General features: G+C 32.3%; 2 protein-coding genes across 2 annotated transcripts in view; one reads left to right on the top strand and one right to left on the bottom strand.

Annotated features, from left to right (window-relative positions):
* Positions 1-53: 53 nt before the first annotated feature.
* On the top strand, positions 54-5386 carry LOC148621838 (soma ferritin-like). The gene is made up of 5 exons (XM_088576628.1): positions 54-321; positions 1263-1378; positions 2263-2409; positions 3750-3875; positions 5014-5386. Exons 1-5 carry the CDS (start codon positions 228-230, stop codon positions 5155-5157), a joined length of 627 nt encoding a protein of 208 aa, XP_088432754.1. The 5' UTR covers positions 54-227; the 3' UTR covers positions 5158-5386.
* Positions 5387-5571: 185 nt separating this feature from the next.
* LOC148621837 (uncharacterized) overlaps positions 5572-18577 on the bottom strand; it is a 43854-nt gene continuing 30848 nt past the window's right edge. Inside the window, exons 10-20 of the mRNA XM_088576619.1 lie at positions 18136-18231; positions 16901-17044; positions 16197-16254; positions 15332-15442; positions 14060-14137; positions 13217-13295; positions 12519-12695; positions 11190-11318; positions 9750-9833; positions 7040-7108; positions 5572-6540 (exon numbers count right to left, since the gene is read on the bottom strand). Coding sequence (XP_088432745.1) covers positions 6178-6540; positions 7040-7108; positions 9750-9833; positions 11190-11318; positions 12519-12695; positions 13217-13295; positions 14060-14137; positions 15332-15442; positions 16197-16254; positions 16901-17044; positions 18136-18231 — 1388 coding nt within the window. The 3' untranslated portion in view covers positions 5572-6177. The remainder of the gene's footprint in view (positions 6541-7039; positions 7109-9749; positions 9834-11189; positions 11319-12518; positions 12696-13216; positions 13296-14059; positions 14138-15331; positions 15443-16196; positions 16255-16900; positions 17045-18135; positions 18232-18577) is intronic.

Here is an 18577-nt window from a genome sequence, read left to right as displayed (position 1 = left end):
AACAGATCTATGTATCAATGTCCAAGTGTTATCATCCAATACCCTCTGCACCCTGTTTGTACGACCTTTTCTTTGTTTACTGGGTTTCGCCAAAATTTGAAATAATTGAACCCTTAGCCAATAGAGACATGTAACCAACGAGAGTGTTTCTAACCTTTTGACAAGGAAAAACTAGCATCGGCTATCTACAAGAAGTTTTATATTTTTATCACTACTGACTGTTAGCTATGTATGCCGCTATAGGACTTCTAGTGGCTGTTTCAGCAATATTTGCATATAATTCTGCATCTGGATGGCTCTATTCAGAAGACACAGTGCCTGGTAAGTTCTGCCTATGTATACAGAGGAATAGTTCCCGAGGCCGAAGCACGAGTAGTTGTTTGATAGTATAGGAATTTAAAACTCAGGGTGATTTGGTAATGATATATGGAATTTGTTTATATTTCACCAATAAATAAAGTAAAACAATTTGGTGTGATCTTTTTGTGATATAAAGGTGTCGGAATAAAACACTACGAAATTTGGATTTGACAAAATTGAATTAACTTGTAGTTTTAAGCTGTATGGTACAGTGCACGGTAAGTAAATATTATATAAATATAGCTTCTGTTAGCCGGACACATGGTGCAACTGTAAAGCGTTTACGAAAGACAACCTCTGATGGTAGTCGGTTTCTGCAACGGTATAGAGATAAATACACACCAAGTAATATTCATGTAACTGCTAAATTAAACACTAAACATGATTCCGATAATTTATCATGTTTTCAGAAATACCACAAATGAAAATATTGTCACTTGCTCTCATTCTTGTTTATCAACAAGATTTCTGGTTATTTCAGAAGAAGCTACTATACTAAATACATGATAAAAGATTACATGTGGTAATTTTTCATATTGTATGCTTTCTTTGACCTTAATTCTTAAAGTATCAACCGTTGAACCCAGTGGCCCTCGGGCTAATACCTTTGACCTCGGACTAATAAAGTAGATTCTTTGTATGCAATACAAAAATCCCACGAATTCTGAACTGATTGGGTAACTCCATCCAATTCTGTAAATAATTCCATTACGGAAAGGGAGACAAATAAAGAGACCATATACAAAATTTGTAACGACGTTACGTTGGAACAAAATAAACCTAATCGCTAGCTGTGACATTTTGAGACTCCTTTAATTTAAGAGAAAATGGTTTTGTCCTATATAACTCATGTGTGATTCAATTTATTCATAATGATTATCTTTACCTTTGTACCTTTGCAGTTCACGATATACCGGATTCCAAGTTAGTAGAACAGAACTTCCACTCCTTCAACCAGAAAGCAATCAGAAAAGAAATACATGATCGACTGAAAGACAGCTACCAATACCTTTCTATGGTGAATCATGTTTACAAGGCGGATCTAGAAAGATATAAATTAGGGGGTTCCGATCAAGAAATTTATAAAAAGGGGTTCAAGGCTATAAGTTGTTCAAATTTGCCGTGCAAAAGGGTAAAATGTCCCGACCTCAGAAACCCTCAGTCTGGATCAATCACAGTGACTGCAGTTTTTTTTTTTATCAGAATAAAAGTAATGACACGCACGAAAATTCCATGAGACAATCACAGGCACTTGAGTCCAGGAATTTTTATAATGTTAACCCCCCACCCCCATGTTAGAGCTATTAAATTTGCGATGCAAATTTTTGGTCGTTCCCTCCGCGGGACTCGAACTTTATGTAGGCGGTGTTGCCATAGATGTCACAGCGGTACGAGTTCCAGTCCCGCGAAGGGAACGTCGTCCAAAAATTTGTATCGCAAATTTGATAGTTCTAACACATCGTTGGGAATTTTTCAGACCCTTCTATAAGTTTACGATCTTAATTGTTACATTCTGATAAATAAAAAAACAAACAAAAAATAAGATCCCGTCTAAAAGTCTTGTTTGAATATGATTCCTATAAAACAGAGTAACCTTGCCATTTAGCAACCGATCACAACATCACACTAGAATGTCAACAGGCATGTTCATGACGTGGGACATAAGTAAAGTTGCGATCTAAAATTTTGTAAAACTTAAAAAAGACGGCTTTATCGATTGTCTAAATGTTAAGCATGAACTTAAGTTAGAAATGGTTTAATTTGCATGCTTTGACGTACAACGATACACGTAAATGCAGTTTTAGATTTGTTCAAATGTAATATTAAGAGAAGGCCACGATCATTAAAAAATATCATAATGATATATTAAGTATAATCTAAGAGCTATTTTCTTCATTACAGAGTATGTATTTTGATCAATCGGATGTTGCTTTACCAGGATTCCATAAACTGTTTAAACAATACTCAGACAGAGAGATGACTAATGCCATCAAATGGATGAATTATATGAATTTAAGAGAAGGGTCATTAAAGTTACTGGAGATCCCTGTAAGTTTTTATGACATTTTCTGATAATCTTATTGTATTTCAATTACAGACTTAAATGCAGCTTCGTTATTTTATGTTCCTCAGCTGATAAATTTTCTGAATGATACACGTTACATACTTTGAGACCAATGTGTCAGTAAATGAGCTATGCTGATTGCCACTAACTGTTTCATGCAATAAGCATATGGTATTTATAAACAAAAATGTAAGTGGATTACAGTGAAAGTACCTTTATTCGCGGATACCGATTTTAATGGATAGGGGAAGAAACGCAATTCGTGGATTCTTGAATTCGAGGTTTTCAGATTTTCAGGATACAAATCAATGGAATTTTCCTTTTCATTGGTAACCAAATTTCGTGGTTTGGCCTACACACGATAACCACGAAAATTAGTACTCCACGAATAAGAGTATTTTTACAGTATTTAATTAGAGAAACAGCCCCTACCACAATACAGCGTGCCAATGCACACACAAATCCTAACCTTTTGAGTTCAGTGAGTTTCTGGAGTTTCACTATCTAGCTCTGAACATTTAATTAATATCGACTAACTCACCTTACACAAGTCTGCAAAGCTGTAAAAAAGACTCATTGCAACGGTATTACTAGTTCATTACTAGCCTCATATCGTGACCTACACTTAACAATCGATGGTAAAAGAAAACTATTGACCAAACTTTACGACCAACGTGATGACTTTTTATTCAGAATTGTCAACTTTCCTTTTATCTGTGGCAACATCCCTTCGGCTCCTGCGTATGGAGTGTTCATATCACAACTCATACGTTATGCCAGAGCTTGCCGAAACTACGCAGACATTTTTGTATCGCGCTAGAACTCTAACAAATAGGCTTCAAAAACAGGTTTATGTTGCTACAAGATTGAAGTCATCACTACAGAAGTTTTATGGTCGTCATCATGAACTCGTGGATCGTTATGGTGTATCCATCAGCACCATGAAAACTGATTTATTTAACGGGTCATAGTTTTCCTTTCCTCGTTTGTCTACCCGGACTTGACCTTTTGTGAGCTGTGGGTGTTTCTAGAAAAGCAGAGGACTCTTACCCTACCGGTGCACCTGGTCCATGCTCCCAGTTTTTAGTGGAGTCCGAGTTGCTCATTTACTTTAATTACTTTGTATGTATGATTTTACCTTATGTTCTTTGTTGTGTATGTCTGTTTTCCATGTCTGGTCTTTGTCCCTGGATTACATTCTTTTGATTACCGCTATAACCTTGGTTCCCTTGATTACTCTTTAAAACTAATACAGCTAGACCTTTTTTAAGTCTTCCATACCTGTAGCACACTGATTATTCTAATCTACACTTTTCTTGCTCAGGAACCAAGGATGAAAAATTGGAGAGATGGTCTTTCTGCTTTACAAGCTGCACTAAAGATGGAGAAAAAATCTTTTGTTAAAACAGAGACACTACAGAAGTTAGCCTTGGAGAAGCATGATCCTCATGTAAGTTATAATGAAATAAAACTTATTTATAAAGAGATAATGGTGTGAATTAGACCAAATCAATGAGAAATGAAACATACAACCAGAGATAATGAGAAGCCTCTACAATGTAATAGTGGACATTTACAAAAAAATAAGAAAGCATTGAGAAACATGAGCAATAAAGAGTAATAACCCAATGATAAGCCAAAACTAGAAAAGCTGTGAGCAATGCCCAATAACTATACACCCCCAATTGAGTAATGGATAAGAGATCCCCCCTTTCTCATATTCACAAATGACAGATTCCATGTTTTGCTATGTGAAACCCCCAAATTGATTCAGATTAAAATCTAAAATAGGTGCACTATAGAAACATGTAATTCAAATTCTGTGAAAATTTCATTCAATTCCATTCAGTTGTTTAGGAGGAGTAATCAATAAGAGATTGGTCCCCTTTATATGTAAAATTTAGTGTAAAAGTATAAATTTCCAAAAGATGTTTCAACTTCATCATGAATACATAGACTTGTCTCTGGCAAATTTATATCAGCAGACAAAAAATAATAGATTTTTCAAGCAGCTCCCAAAATATCTGGGGAAAAATTACAATCAAGTAAAAAGCAATTTGAAATCAAAAACTGGAGCAAACAGAGATTACTAAATGAATTTATTGCTGTAACTTAAATTCGGCAATATGGAAAACAAAAAATCAAGTTATGATAGTTTGTGATTGAGCTTAGATGTTTCATAACGATACCAATATTACAATAATTCTCTAACTTACAGTAAGCTAATAATACAAATGAAAGAATGAGGTATGAAATAGTGAAAAAAGTAATGATCCAATACATAAATGATATAACTGTTAACTAATGTGTGAAAAAAAAAACCTTCAAGAGAAGTTTCACAATTAAAAGGGACATAATTTCTATCTATGTCAAAATGATCTAGGACCATCTTTAAAGCTGAATTATCAGCAATTCATTATGTTTATCAAAATAAGAGAAAGATTTGCTATACTCATTATTTAGTTTACAAGTGTAAACAATAATTCATATAATTTTCATAACACAACTACAACAAAATAGAAATTATGCAAATGACTATAGAATATGAGTAATGAAAACAATTGTTTTTATTTTATTTTTTTTTTCAGTTAAAACAGTTTGTAGAGGATAATTTCTTGGACCAGAGAGTTAGGACAATAAAAGAAATTGGTGATAAAATAACCAAATTACAGAGATATAAATCTGAGGAGCCAGGCCTAGGGTTACAGATGTTTGATTCTTCCCTCATGTGATATGCCAAAGGATAATAAAAACTTAGGAAAGATTAACATTAATCATTTCGTTTAATGAGGTTTATGTGAAACACACAGACACTGTGTGTTAAATACTGGGGTATGACACATTTAAAAAATATGTTCTTGATATTTCTTTTTGCATCTGTGGGAATGTAGGGTTCATCATCGGTTGAGTATGACATGACTGTACAAAATATTTTGTTTAAATATATTTTGTCAGAATACATCTTGAATGTTTATGTCAACTTTAACTGAAATCTTGTCCTTAGATATCCAATAAATTTTCAAATGAAAGTTTGGTACACACAAAGACACTACCAGACACTGTCAGACTACAGACACTGTCACACTACAGACACTGTCATACTACCATTGGGGTTCATAGGCACAACTGTTTGAACAAAACATATATTGTAATAATATGTACTTTATCAGCACTGAATAGCAACTGGTTAAAAAAAAACAACAACAATAATAAAATGTAGAAACACAAAGTAGAAACACAAAGTATCATGAAAATCATGCTGAAAATGTCATTACTTGAAGTAGTTCATTTGGCAATAAACTTAAGTAAGATCATTAAGGTTGAAGAGCAATTCAAACATCTGGGCCCAAAAATCATAAATAGAAATGAAACATATCTGATTTGTAGGCCATATTGAGTGATATACAGAAGACTCTTAACAGTGTTGGATGGTTTATGCAAATGTTGATATAAAAACATCAATGATATCAATGTCACAATGATAACTAAAATATTACATCATATATAAACAACACTTCTTTTCTCCAATATCATTATTTTTTAAATGTCAGGCAAAATATCAAGATGGTTTGTTCTAAGCCTATACATCAGTCCCCTCCCATCAGAAAGTATTATAAAAAATTTAACTATTACTCCAAATATTTGCTCTCTTGTTTTAATTAAAACTATAAAAAATACAGATGTAGTCCAACAAAAACAACAACATGAAAGACCATATGGTTTACGATGAACATCTTTCATATTTTCACTTTTTATGAATGATCTAACAAATCTGGTAGATCATCCTCTGTCAGATCAACTTCCATTGGAGAACCACAATCAATTAATGGAATAACATCAGGTTTTTCTGTTTTGACAGTCACAGTTGTATTGCTGTCACTATCATGTCCAGAAGAATTATTGTCACAAACATGCGTTCTTCTTTCACATAGATTAGAGCTATCTTCAATGCTATCCATGCTACGATAGTCTATTCTATGTGTATGATTTGCATTCACAATACTTGAATATTTAGATTCTTCTTCATCAGACTGACTAGATTCATCACCTTGAGTGGCTTGCACTGTTTTAATTTCTACAGATGTTTTCTTCTTGGCATACGCAAACATACTCTTCTGGAAAAAAGGGGAAAAGCCACATATGACTGTGTACAATTTTACTTCAGATTTATCAATTTTAAAATGTTATTTGAATAAGCATTTGATAAATGAGAATTAAACAAATGGAATATAAATTGTTTACCCTAATATAATTATTTTATTTGAATGAGCATGCAATAAAAATACTAAAAATATAATACAGGAGCAGATCCAGGGTTTTTGCACTTGAGTAAAATAAATAGAATTAAAGGCTGAGCAGAGTGAGGCAAGACGTTTATAGAATTCAAGATTTCATGCAAAAAAAGAATTAGTTTTCCTAATTTTAACCAGGGTGGGGTGGGGCATACACCTAACACATCTTCCCTTGCATCAGTGCCTGTAGTCAAGGTAGAAGGTTAGAAGGTAGTTTTTTTTCAAAGCCTATTAAGCTATGAGCATGATAACATGTATAAGATTAAGACTGATAACCTCTGATATTTATTGATTAATTATGTGACTAAACTCGTATACTGACCTGTTTACTGCCTACAGATAACAGATAAAGGGTCCATTTACTGCACACACGTACCATCATGTCCTTAACCTGTGAATTAAACAATGCAATCAGCAGTTACACACATGTATAATACTTTTACAAATCTATAGAAAGAAAGTTGACAAGCACAAAAAAAGAATGTTTATTTTAAAGTATCTTTCTAGGAAGACTAACAAACTTGTACCAAATGCATTACTTCAAAACAGACATCTTCCACGGCAAATACCCCAATAATCATAGAAAACAAGAGGCTCCCAGGAGCCTGAATTGCTCAGCTGGTTAAAATTTGTCTTTCAAGGGTAATAAATTTAACAAGGAGATGTCCAACAATTTTGACTCAAGAAGACTTTGGTAGGACTTATCATAAGGATCATTTCAGCAATTGAAAGTTTCTTTCTGTCTATTATAGGTTTCAAGATATTGGCTGAAACTGTAAAAAAATAATAATTTTTCATCTTTCAAGGACAATAACTCTTACAAGGAGTCGCCTGACAACTTTAATCCCTGAAGACTTTTGAAAGCCTTATAATAAGGACCATTTCAGCAATTGAAAGAGTTTGGCAAAATCTAATGGTTTTAAGATATATGCGAAAAACTAACGTCTGATCCTTATGTTCTATTTTTAGTAATGGCGGCCATTTTTTTCAACAAAATCATAAATCCCCACATCAGTTCTATGCAGGATATCCCAAGAAACATTCATACCAAGTGTCAGAGGCGAAAATTTTTGAAAGAAATAACATTAAAAATAGCAAAAAATCGTTGAAAAAGGGCAATAACTCCAACATGGCTTAACAAATTAAAACCAAAACTTGACCAGAGATAGATCTCATCATGCTGAACACTTTTACCCAGTCAGAATTAAGCTAAACCTAACTGTTTTGGAGATATATTAAAAAATCTACTGTCTGACCCCTGTTTTATTTTTAGTAACGGCAGCCATGTTTTTCATCAAATCAAAAATCCCCACAACAGTTCTATGCAGAATATTCCAAGGAACATTTATACCAAGTTTGGTTCTAATCAGTCAAGTAGTTTCAGAGGAGAAGAGTTTTGTATAATTGTAAATGACAACGACAGACGCCAAGTGTTGGCAATAGCTCACATGGCCTTTGGCCAGGTGAGCTAAAAATGGAATCTCTTTTTAAAAATCTAAAAAGAGGTATATTTAATAAATAACTGCAAAATTCATTTATTGAACGCATGTCTCGATTGATACAAATCTATTTACTGCAGCTTGTGCAGGTGTTGCAACATAGACCATATTAAGTAAAATTATAAGCCTAAGCCAAATGATGGAAAAGAAGCGTATTTCATAAGACATTTAATGTAGAAAATACAGAGCCAATGCAGCAAATTCTTTCATATCTATTCCACAGTAGCGTACTGTATACTTTGATATTCAAAGCTAGCACTGTATTTTTTCAGTATTTAAAACAATTTTAATGCAATTATCTCAAATATGCTATAGGCAAAATTTAAAAAAACAAAGATTTAAGAAATCAAGTTGAAATTTTCATAAAATATGTAGGCCAGAAACTAGTGTCATAAAATCTACACTTTTATCTTGTTAAGTTATTGATTCTCAAAGACGTCCCACAAAAATCTGTACCATTAACTCTATGTAGTTGGTTTATAACAGATAAAAGTTATTTTTTAAGATGCATCATTTAAATATGTTAATTGATATAATTGTACTTATACAATGTAATTGTTACAATTGTACTTTTACAATATAAGTCAATATCTTATAGAAAGATAAAACATCTGATAACATAGATTCAACTAGCTCTGGTCATAAGCAGACAATGAATTGATATATTATGATTAACTAATTGATATTATGTTATGATGCAATTTTTCTTTGTCCCTATTACTTAACTTAGTAAACAATAACATCAGATTTGAAGGTCATGAATTAAGTAATCATAAGTGTAACATCTCAATCTTTTTGGCTCAATGTGGTCACATCTTATACTGTATGACGTATGCAAGTCATTGTTATTATAAAAATGACAAGTACAGATCCTGTTGTACACTGCATAAGGTTTTCAAATAAAAAAAATAAACTGAATTTTCTTGTGGCTTAAATTTTTTCAAATTTAAAAAAGTTTATCAGCAGTGGCCATTTTGAAATAGCAGCTATCTCAAGATTACCAAACTGACTGACATGTATTACAGATGTTGATCTAATACTTAATGGACTGGATTGGATATTTATTGTTACCACAGCAACACCCTGGTTTTAGAATAGCAAAATGTTCACGGAAAAGGACAGTCCATCAATATCCATTTTAATATAACGTTTCATGAAATTTTGACATTCTGTGTACTGTTAAAGGTGTTCAGGGCCATTTAACTTCATACAAAGTTTCATAATAATTGATCAAGTCATCACTGACATTAAGATTAAAAAAGCTGAAGAAGCGGCAGAAACAGGAAAGAAATTATAAAAAAAAAAATTCCATCAAAAACTTTGTTTGGGAAACTTGATGATGGATACTTTTAATTTAATACTAAAATTATCATGTAAAAATTATAAACAATATGGGGACAAGACTAAGTCCCTGGTATGTAAGTACAAACTATGACAATAAAATATATAACTTAACTTTGATAAAAAAACTTCTGAATTATTTTCGCTATTATCTAAGTGAAAAATAGTTTTATATAATAACAACTGACATACCCATGATCTATCTAACATTCGAACACTATCTTTCACATCACCAGATATCTTCTTCAACTGATCACATAAATACTGCAAGTCTTCCTACAATACATAAACATGGGTGACAACAGGATGATCATTGTTTTTTCACTATTTTGACCTGAAATAAATTGTACTCAAAATGAATGAAACAAAGGCAGTATGAAACCTGGCATCCTCTTGCTGTGTAAACTTTTGACCTTGTGATTTTAAAAATTAATGGTGTTCTACATTTTTCTGTGAACTAAATCAAGGTCTCAGTCTTGTATACTTTGCCCCATAGGCTTCTATAGTATACCTTAAATTTTCATGATTTTTTAAAAAATAGACAAGGATTAATCTAACTCTTGACCATGTTTTTCGATTAAGGAAATGTCAAAAATAATTTTTAGGTCCATTTTAGAAAAAAAAGGCACAAACTTTGGTACACCAGGACAGGTCAAACTAAAAATAGACTTTTTCTACTTTCACTTTTGAGTTCATAAAGTAGACCCCTTTTCTGAAGCATTATTTTTCATGAAAATACTGTTTTTTTTTCAAAAACAATTTTTTGGTGTCATAGATTGATATTTACTCTGTACTTGTGATGAAAAATGATAGTCATTTGCCAAGAAACAAAAAAGGAAAAGGCAAAAAAGAAGCACACTATATTTTTTAGCTGCCATGTTTTGACGTACACCCACTCAGGAGTATGTAATACAAGACTGATATCTCTAACCAAGATTGGTTTTGGTATGTGATGAGTTTCAAGGATTATCTCCCCTTCCATAGCAAGAACCAAGTCTTGGAGAGATTTTCCAAATGATTTTTACAGTAAATTTCACATTTTTAAGATTTCATCAAGATACAAAATCAATACTTTTACCTGTTAACCTAGTCTAACCTTAATGTGGGAGATCTCCTGCAATCCATCATAAAATTGCGGGAGATTTTGGGTGACAACATTATCAACATATTTTGTTATGTTATAAATTAAATAATACAGAGGATTTCAAATTTTTTTTTTTTCAAAACTGTAAATACATGATATATACAAATGAATCAACAATATGAATTATATGCTTTTATTCATATATTACTTCTAAGTTTTGTAGAAATTATCAGTAAAAAAAGGAATGTCCACAAGCCTGTGAAGAAAAGTAGTCTTGAACTTCATTATAAATTGCCAATTTTTCTACTTTCACTTTTATTTTAAACTCATCAAAACTGCCATCCCAGAAAAGAATTTCATGTTATTATGTAGAATTTCCTTCACAAAAAGTTTGTACTGCCAAAGGTTGACATAAACTCTATTTCAAAGTCATTGCTTATATTTATTTCACAAAGAGACAAAAAGGAAACTTCCTATTTTAATACCCTCCATGTTCTGATACACACCTGCTCAGAAATATGCAATTTGAGACTGGTTCATGTACCTACCTTGTCCACTAGCTTTATTGCACCATTCCCCACAGCTATGTCCAAGTGACTGATAGCACTAGACAGCTTGTATACATCACTATACACTAAATTATGGAGACATGGTAAGAAAACATGTAAACATTTAATCTGAAAAATAAAATAAAAGAATTGTGTCTACTTATACCAAAAAAATCTATACTTCTTTGTACTTAATATATTGTTTGCAAAATATTTTTACATCCTCCTTTTCTCAAGCAACAATCTTTATAATATCACGTGGTCATTTTAACAGGAGTGCAGTCTCACATATAATCCTCACTGGTTGAGACATCACCCATAGCAACAATGCTATGCATCATCAGCAAAGAGTAATCAAGGGAATCAAGATTCTAGCGGAATTCAAAAGAGTTTAATACATGGAAAACATACACAACAAAGAACATAAAATGACCAAAATAATACGTACAAAGTAACAAAAGCAAATAGGCAACTTGGACTCCACTAAAAACTGACAGCATGGACCAGGTGCACCGGTAGGGAAAGTGTTCTCTGCTTTTCTAGAAGCACCCGCTGAGCTGCTCATAAAAAGTCATCCAGAGTAGTCAAAAGAAGAAAGGAAAGCTATGGCATGCTGAACAAATCAATTTTCATGGTGGAGATCAATACAACGTAACAATCCATGAGATCATGATGACACCCATAAAACTTCAGTAGTGATGACTTCAATCTTGTAGCAACATAACCCTGTTCCAGAAGCCTAATTGTAAGAAATCCAGCATGATACAAAAAGTCTGTGTAGTTTCAGCAAGCTCTGGCATAACGTATGAGTTGTGATATGAAAACTCTATATGCAGGCACTGAAGGAATGTTGCCACAAATGAAAGGAAAGTAGACAATATGGAATGAAAAGTCATTGTGTTTGTCGTATTGTCTGGTCAATAGTTTTCTTTACCATCAATCTCTAAGTGTTGGTCAAGATGTGAGGGTGACTTCACAATATCTATAGTATCCTTTATCTCAAGTTCTTTGGGGTAAATGCATCAAATTCATAATACTAAGATTGTTTAATGATACTACGTCATCCATATACATAGGAAACTGAGATTAATGGATCAAAATTGTCATTAAGTGACAAAAATAGTTGCACTACAATGAAGTTTATCTTGCATTATTTCATTATTGGAACTAGTAAATGAAATGATTTTTTACAGCATTGTTTGAAAATTCATACACATATCTTTCCACTGATAATGTGTGACTTACCATATGTATTAACATTAGGTTCAAAACAGAAAACTTTGTCCCTCATAGGCAAAGCCTAAATCATATTACAATGTAGTTATGTACCCTATAGTTCTTGATATTAGCATCTCTCCCAACTTCAAACATATCTTGGAGACAGAGATAGGCTAGACGTTTCTGTAGATAGCCTCCCCTTTTGTCCTCGGGAATGAGCTGGGCAAGATACAATCTGTTGTGGTGATGTGAAGTGATCTTGAACACAATGTGGCATAACTCATAACACTGAAACAAACAAAGGTTACTGATTCAGTTAGATAATTAACTTTATGTCAATGTATAGGTCAAGGGTATTTATCTTAACTCAAAATTTCATGTTAGTAGGAACACTTTTTTTTTCATATTTAAAGAAATTTCCTAGATTACAATGTGCAGTCTGTGCCTTCAGCAATTAGCTCTTTGCCAAAGATTGAGCTGGTGGATATTTTGTTGAGTTTTGTATACCTATAAGGATATATATTACCCAAAGTAATGAAATACTTACTTTTTTCCCTTTTTGCCAACTAATATACAAAGGTTTAAGATCATACCTTTCAAGACAGTTTTATCTTTCTTTTAAAAGAGTAGAACCTGGGATACAATTTCATTGATATTCATTTGCTTTTACTCAAATAATTCTTCATATATCAGAAAAATGTTTTCTGTTTCATTTGACATCTACTGCCTTAATCGTTGGGAAAATAACCTCAAATGTAGATTTGAGTTGAAGCAATATATATTTTAATCATTGGATGAAAAAATCTTACATTGTCTTCCCAGTAGTTTGAGGTGTAGCTCCTCAGAATTCCTCTGAAACACACCTGGAATTCATGAGGAAGGATCTCACTGTAAAAAAATAAGAGATCTATTGTAAGCATTCTAACATTCTCCACATGCCCTCATATTGGACACCATATAAAGTGATTTCAATGAAAATTTATCCAATGTAAACTTTTATCATTACATGTATCAACATTTTTTTAAAGTTCAAATTAAATCTAACAAATAAGCCAACAATACATTCATGACTAACAGACCCACTAATCAAAACATTCTACACTAAGAGACCCATCAATCAAAACATTTTACTCTAATAGATCCACCAATCAAAACATTCTACTCTAACAGACCCACCAATCAAAAATTCTACACTAAGAGACCCATCAATCAAAACATTATACACTCCACCTCTTTGCATAAGATACAGTTTAGAGTAAAGGGTATAATTATGTTTAAACCAATGACATGGATAACATATGTTATGCACATATAATTTCCTGTATGATCACTAGTCTGGAAACTTGATTATCGAATGCTGCAAAAAGGGTTAACCACAGAGCCAGTCATTCAGAATATATAATGCTGAAAATTTGTGTGAAGCTTACACTTAATTAGTGTTTTAATATGTTCAAACAAAAAAGAAAATGGAGGAGCACAGATGTTTTTAAACCAGAGGAAAGCCACCCCTTTACTATATTAAACACTGATACCAAAATTAATGTTGTTTAATGCTTCCTATGTTATGAACTTTAAGCCTTCAATTGCTAGAATAATGTAATGAATGAAAAGGTGACAAAAATATGGTTTTATGCTATCATATGGTCACTAACCTGTTATGAGATCTGTCTAGAGCAACTTTACACAGGATAACAAACAGCTCTGTCAGCTCCTGGTTACTATATCTTGGTCTAAAATACAAAATATGAACAAGCATTCTACTTATGCTTTTAAATATTACTACATGTATTGCTGGAAGTATACATATCCATCATTACTGTACAAGGGCAGATCCAGACACTTTGAAAAGGAGGGGTGCCAGCTGGGGTTCCTCAGAAAAAAGAGGGTGCTAGGACTTAATTTGCCATTTTTTATCAAATGTTCCACTAAAAAGAGGGTGCCAACACCTGCATCCCCTCTGAATCCCCCACAGTTGTATAACACATAATTTTCCTGGAAGCAAAATTTCATGATTTGCTCTTTGAGCATGGGTATTAAATTTTTGCTAACTTGATTAGTTTCGCATCCATTGATATGGTCTACCAGAGATAACTATGAAATATCTGGACTTAAATTTGACAAGATTTTATTTTCATGATTCCCTGAACCTTGTGAATAAAGCGAAAAATAGAAATTCACAAAAATTTCTTGTAATACAATTATATATGTAAGTTATTTTTTACAAGATATAATTCATTGAAAGGTGAATAAATCGCTGTTATCCACAGATTAATCAATGAGATAACTTGACAAGTACAAATTTATTATAAGATATATTAACGAAGTGCCTACCTGAGTTAAAACAGTACTAAATTTATCCAAATATAAAAAGATCAGTTTCCTGTCATTTTTGTTCCATGTGTTTCATGCATTCTTTCGATGGCAAAAATGGTGACAATAATGAAGCAAACATCTTGTATGATGACATGTCGTAGATATACATGTATTACCTTCACTAGTTTATAAAGAAATACTGTAAAGGTACTTCAATTTATGGACACCAATTTTCGTAGATTAGGGAAGAAACACAAGTTTGTGGATTCTTGAATTAGTAGTTTTCAGGTTTTCAGTAAACACATCAATGAAAATCTCTATTTCATTGAGAACCAAATTTCTTGGTTTAGTTTACCCACAAAAACCATGAAAAGTGCTACCCAATGATAATAGTATTTTTACAGTAGTGAAAAAATGGTTTACTTATATTTTTTCAAATCAAAGCAATGATCAAAAATGAATAGAGAAATACTTCAAAAGAGGGATGCTTCAAAGAGACCAATCAGTAAAACAAACAAAAATACAATAGCAACCTTTGGGCCTTCAAAGAACAGCCCATTTGATGAAAGTGAAATTCTTTATTGAATATGTGCTTACAATAATTATCTCACCTTGCATGTAATGCCTGAGCCAGGACATTCAATACCAGATGAAGATTCCTAAGACTATAATGTCCACCTCCAGGTATCATACCTTCCTCGTCCTGATGGATTAAAGATGAACTGAAAAAGAAACAATGTTCATGTGACAGTCATATAAAGAAAGTTACTTGAATCCCAAGATAAGTTTATGTACACTGTTTTATTGACTGATTGCTGTTTTATGTCCTATGGCAGATATTTTATGCATTTACAGACAAAAATTTTTGATCAACAGAAAAGATCCTGTTTTGGTCTGACTTTTATTGTGCTAGCACAGAGATGCAACATCCCCCAGGTAGGCAAATCATTCCATGACATGAGACACTGGATATACCAACTGTACAAACTGAAATACATGTATTTACCAAACCAAACCATAACTGTACAAGCTGAATTACATGCATTTACCCAACCCAACTGTTACATATTTTTGCTCAATGAAAGATCAGAAAATATGCAAGTGCACACTAGAGAACTTTTAAAAGTAATACATGTACTCCTTCATAAAAAATTTCAAGAACTGCCAAGAAGACTTGCTTTTTTTATTTACTGTGAAAGTGCCTTCAATTGTGGGTACCAATTTTCTTATCATAGGAGAAAATTATCAGTTCATCCATTCTTAAATTTGTGGATTTGACAACTTTCATACAAACCAATGGGGCATTTTCTTTTCGTTGGGAACCATATTTCATGGTTTACAAACCCATGAAAACCATGAAAATTGGTAACCGACAATGACTTTCATAGTATTCAATTTTACTTAACAAACGTGTTGAAAAAAGATATTAGCCAATACACAAGAGATTTCAGTAACTGAAGTTGACTTAAGTTTTACCTATAATCTTTCGAAGGACTCATCACATGATCTGGTAATAATGTGTTTACTTCACAACCTACAATCATTAAACATACCTATTGGAGAAATGTTGGGTTAAACAAAAGTTTGGTAAAACTTAAAACTGTTTTTTCAGCTTATTACATGTTCAAATTTCAAGTCTTTATATTTAGTTGATAATCATAATCTATTATCACAAAGATATTTTTTGCCTGGCACATGTGAAGGCCGTCATTAAAACTTGATTGATGGTGACAGTGTTACAAGTTTTATATACCGTAAAAGTATTAATATTCGCGGTTGCTAATTTTTGCGTATTCTATCAATTGAACATTTTCGCAGGTATAAATTTCATTGTTTCAAAAAATGATTAGCTTTATATAGTGTTAAAATATATTTCGTCTGTGCTATTTTTTGTGGTTTTCTGTCCATCTTGAAAATAGCGAAAATCAGTATGTCTACATATTACAGACAATACATAATATCAATTCACCCATTTGACCCCATCAAAAGTGGATAGATTCTTCAGGTATAGTTAGCATATATGGAACTGTGACTATTAAAGTGATAATCATGACGTCAATGCAAGGGGTTATGCATAAAATGGATATTGAATTGTGGTAAAGTGATTGTAATTCAACTGCAAATTTGATTTGAATGTCTTTACTGCCAAGTCCTCATTTCCCACACCAAAAAAGACTTACCATAATTACAGAACGAAGCTAAGACATCTTGTATTGATGGAGCCCAAGTCTGAGGGGTCTCTCTAAAATGGACCTCTCTATTCAGGTGTTCTGTAAGTACCTTCTCACAACCTTGGGACACTAGCTGGTTACTGTCAATTGACACTAAAACAAACAGACAATGTTTTTTGCTTTTATTATACACAACACGCTACAGTTAATAACTATTACTCAACAAATTTTAGTTACAAATTCATTTTAATATCTACAACCTATTTCATTCTATGACTTTTTTACATAAATCAAAAAAACACTTTGAGTTTGTTGACAACCTTATCATATATGATAGAACATAGAATTTCTGCAGCATGAGAACTGATTTGTTTTTGTGTCATTGTTCTCCATTTCTCTTATGTATACCCCAAATGTTTCCTGAAAAGCAGAGGACGCTTACCCTACCAATACACCTGGTCCATGCTACCAGTTTTTAGTGGAGTCCAGTTTGCTCGTTTACTTCTATATAATAGTATATGTTATTTTGGTTCTTACATATTATCTGTTGTATGTGTTTATTTTCCTTGCCTAATCTTTATCTTTATCACTGAAATTTATTCTTTTGATTTCAACTCTTGATTGTCCTATCACACCTCCGGACATGAGTGAGAGAAAAGTATCTCCTCTCTAGAGACCAGTTTATTCTCGGAAGATGATTGGTTCAAACTCCATTGTGATGTCATTAAATTGAGTTTTTTCGCTTTATGTTATGCACAAAGAGAACAACTTTTATGGATTATGTAAATATAAGGTGCATACTAAGGTTGACAGTCATTAAAATAACTGAGTCTTACATCCCATTTTGTAACAAAGTACATTTATACACTCCCATTATTTAAATTTTCAACTTTAAAATGCTTGGCAAGCATTGCACTTTACATTTTAAAACTTTACTATCTTGAGTATAGAAATGGATTTAAGTAAGATTCTACTTATCAAACCCATGTCAGAATTTTTTTTATCTCACTGCAATGAAATTAACTCCTGACTATTATATAGAAAATTTTATTAGCATTACAAAATATTGTAAATATTTAGCTATTGCTGTTGAAGTGACAGTATTGAAGAAAATTCATTTCAAATTAATGTAATGTTTCAGCAAAAGTTACTGTTTTCTATGGTCAGTGTAAAAGTATTAATATACTCAGACAAAACCTTTAAACCAATGTGTTCATCTGATCTTCAATACAGTTACAACTTACTTAAAAGAAATATCCAGCTGAGAACAGACTCCAGACATGAAACATTCTCAAGTGTGTTTTTCAGTATGTTGGATGTCAACAGGAGGCTGTAATATTCTGTACAATAAAGATGATACATGATGTGTCAGGTTCAAATTTTGTGAGTTTCGATAAGAAACTAATTGGTGTTTTAATATTTCGAACATATTATTAGTATTTATATTAAATTTTCATTGGAGTTTTAATTTTGTTAATTGTTTTTCACAAAATAAATGAAATTTATTCCCTGTTAAAATTTCTGTTTTTACAGTAAACTTGATGTGACATAGAAAGATTTAATGCCTCAACACAACCATAACCATTACTATAATTCCTAGTCTATCCTTTGAATGGAATAAATTAACAGTACTTTGTGCATACAGTCCTAAAAAGCTGTGTATTTAGTGAGAAACAGTATCATATA

This window comes from Perna viridis, chromosome 3 (assembly GCF_037379345.1).
Source record: "Perna viridis isolate PV_CMFRI_1.1 ecotype Kerala chromosome 3, ASM3737934v1, whole genome shotgun sequence".
NCBI classification, from domain to species: Eukaryota; Metazoa; Mollusca; class Bivalvia; order Mytilida; family Mytilidae; genus Perna; species Perna viridis.
This window is presented reverse-complemented; position numbering and strand designations above follow the sequence as displayed.

What these genes read in the sequence shown, in the direction of transcription:
- LOC148621838 (XM_088576628.1), top strand. Translation starts at nt 228, where the DNA reads ATGTATGCCGCTATAGGACTTCTAGTGGCTGTTTCAGCAATATTTGCA. An exon ending in TTCAGAAGACACAGTGCCTG is followed by an intron (nt 322 to 1,262) that starts GTAAGTTCTGCC and finishes GTACCTTTGCAG; the next exon opens with TTCACGATATACCGGATTCC. An exon ending in TGGAGAAGCATGATCCTCAT is followed by an intron (nt 3,876 to 5,013) that starts GTAAGTTATAAT and finishes TTTTTTTTTCAG; the next exon opens with TTAAAACAGTTTGTAGAGGA.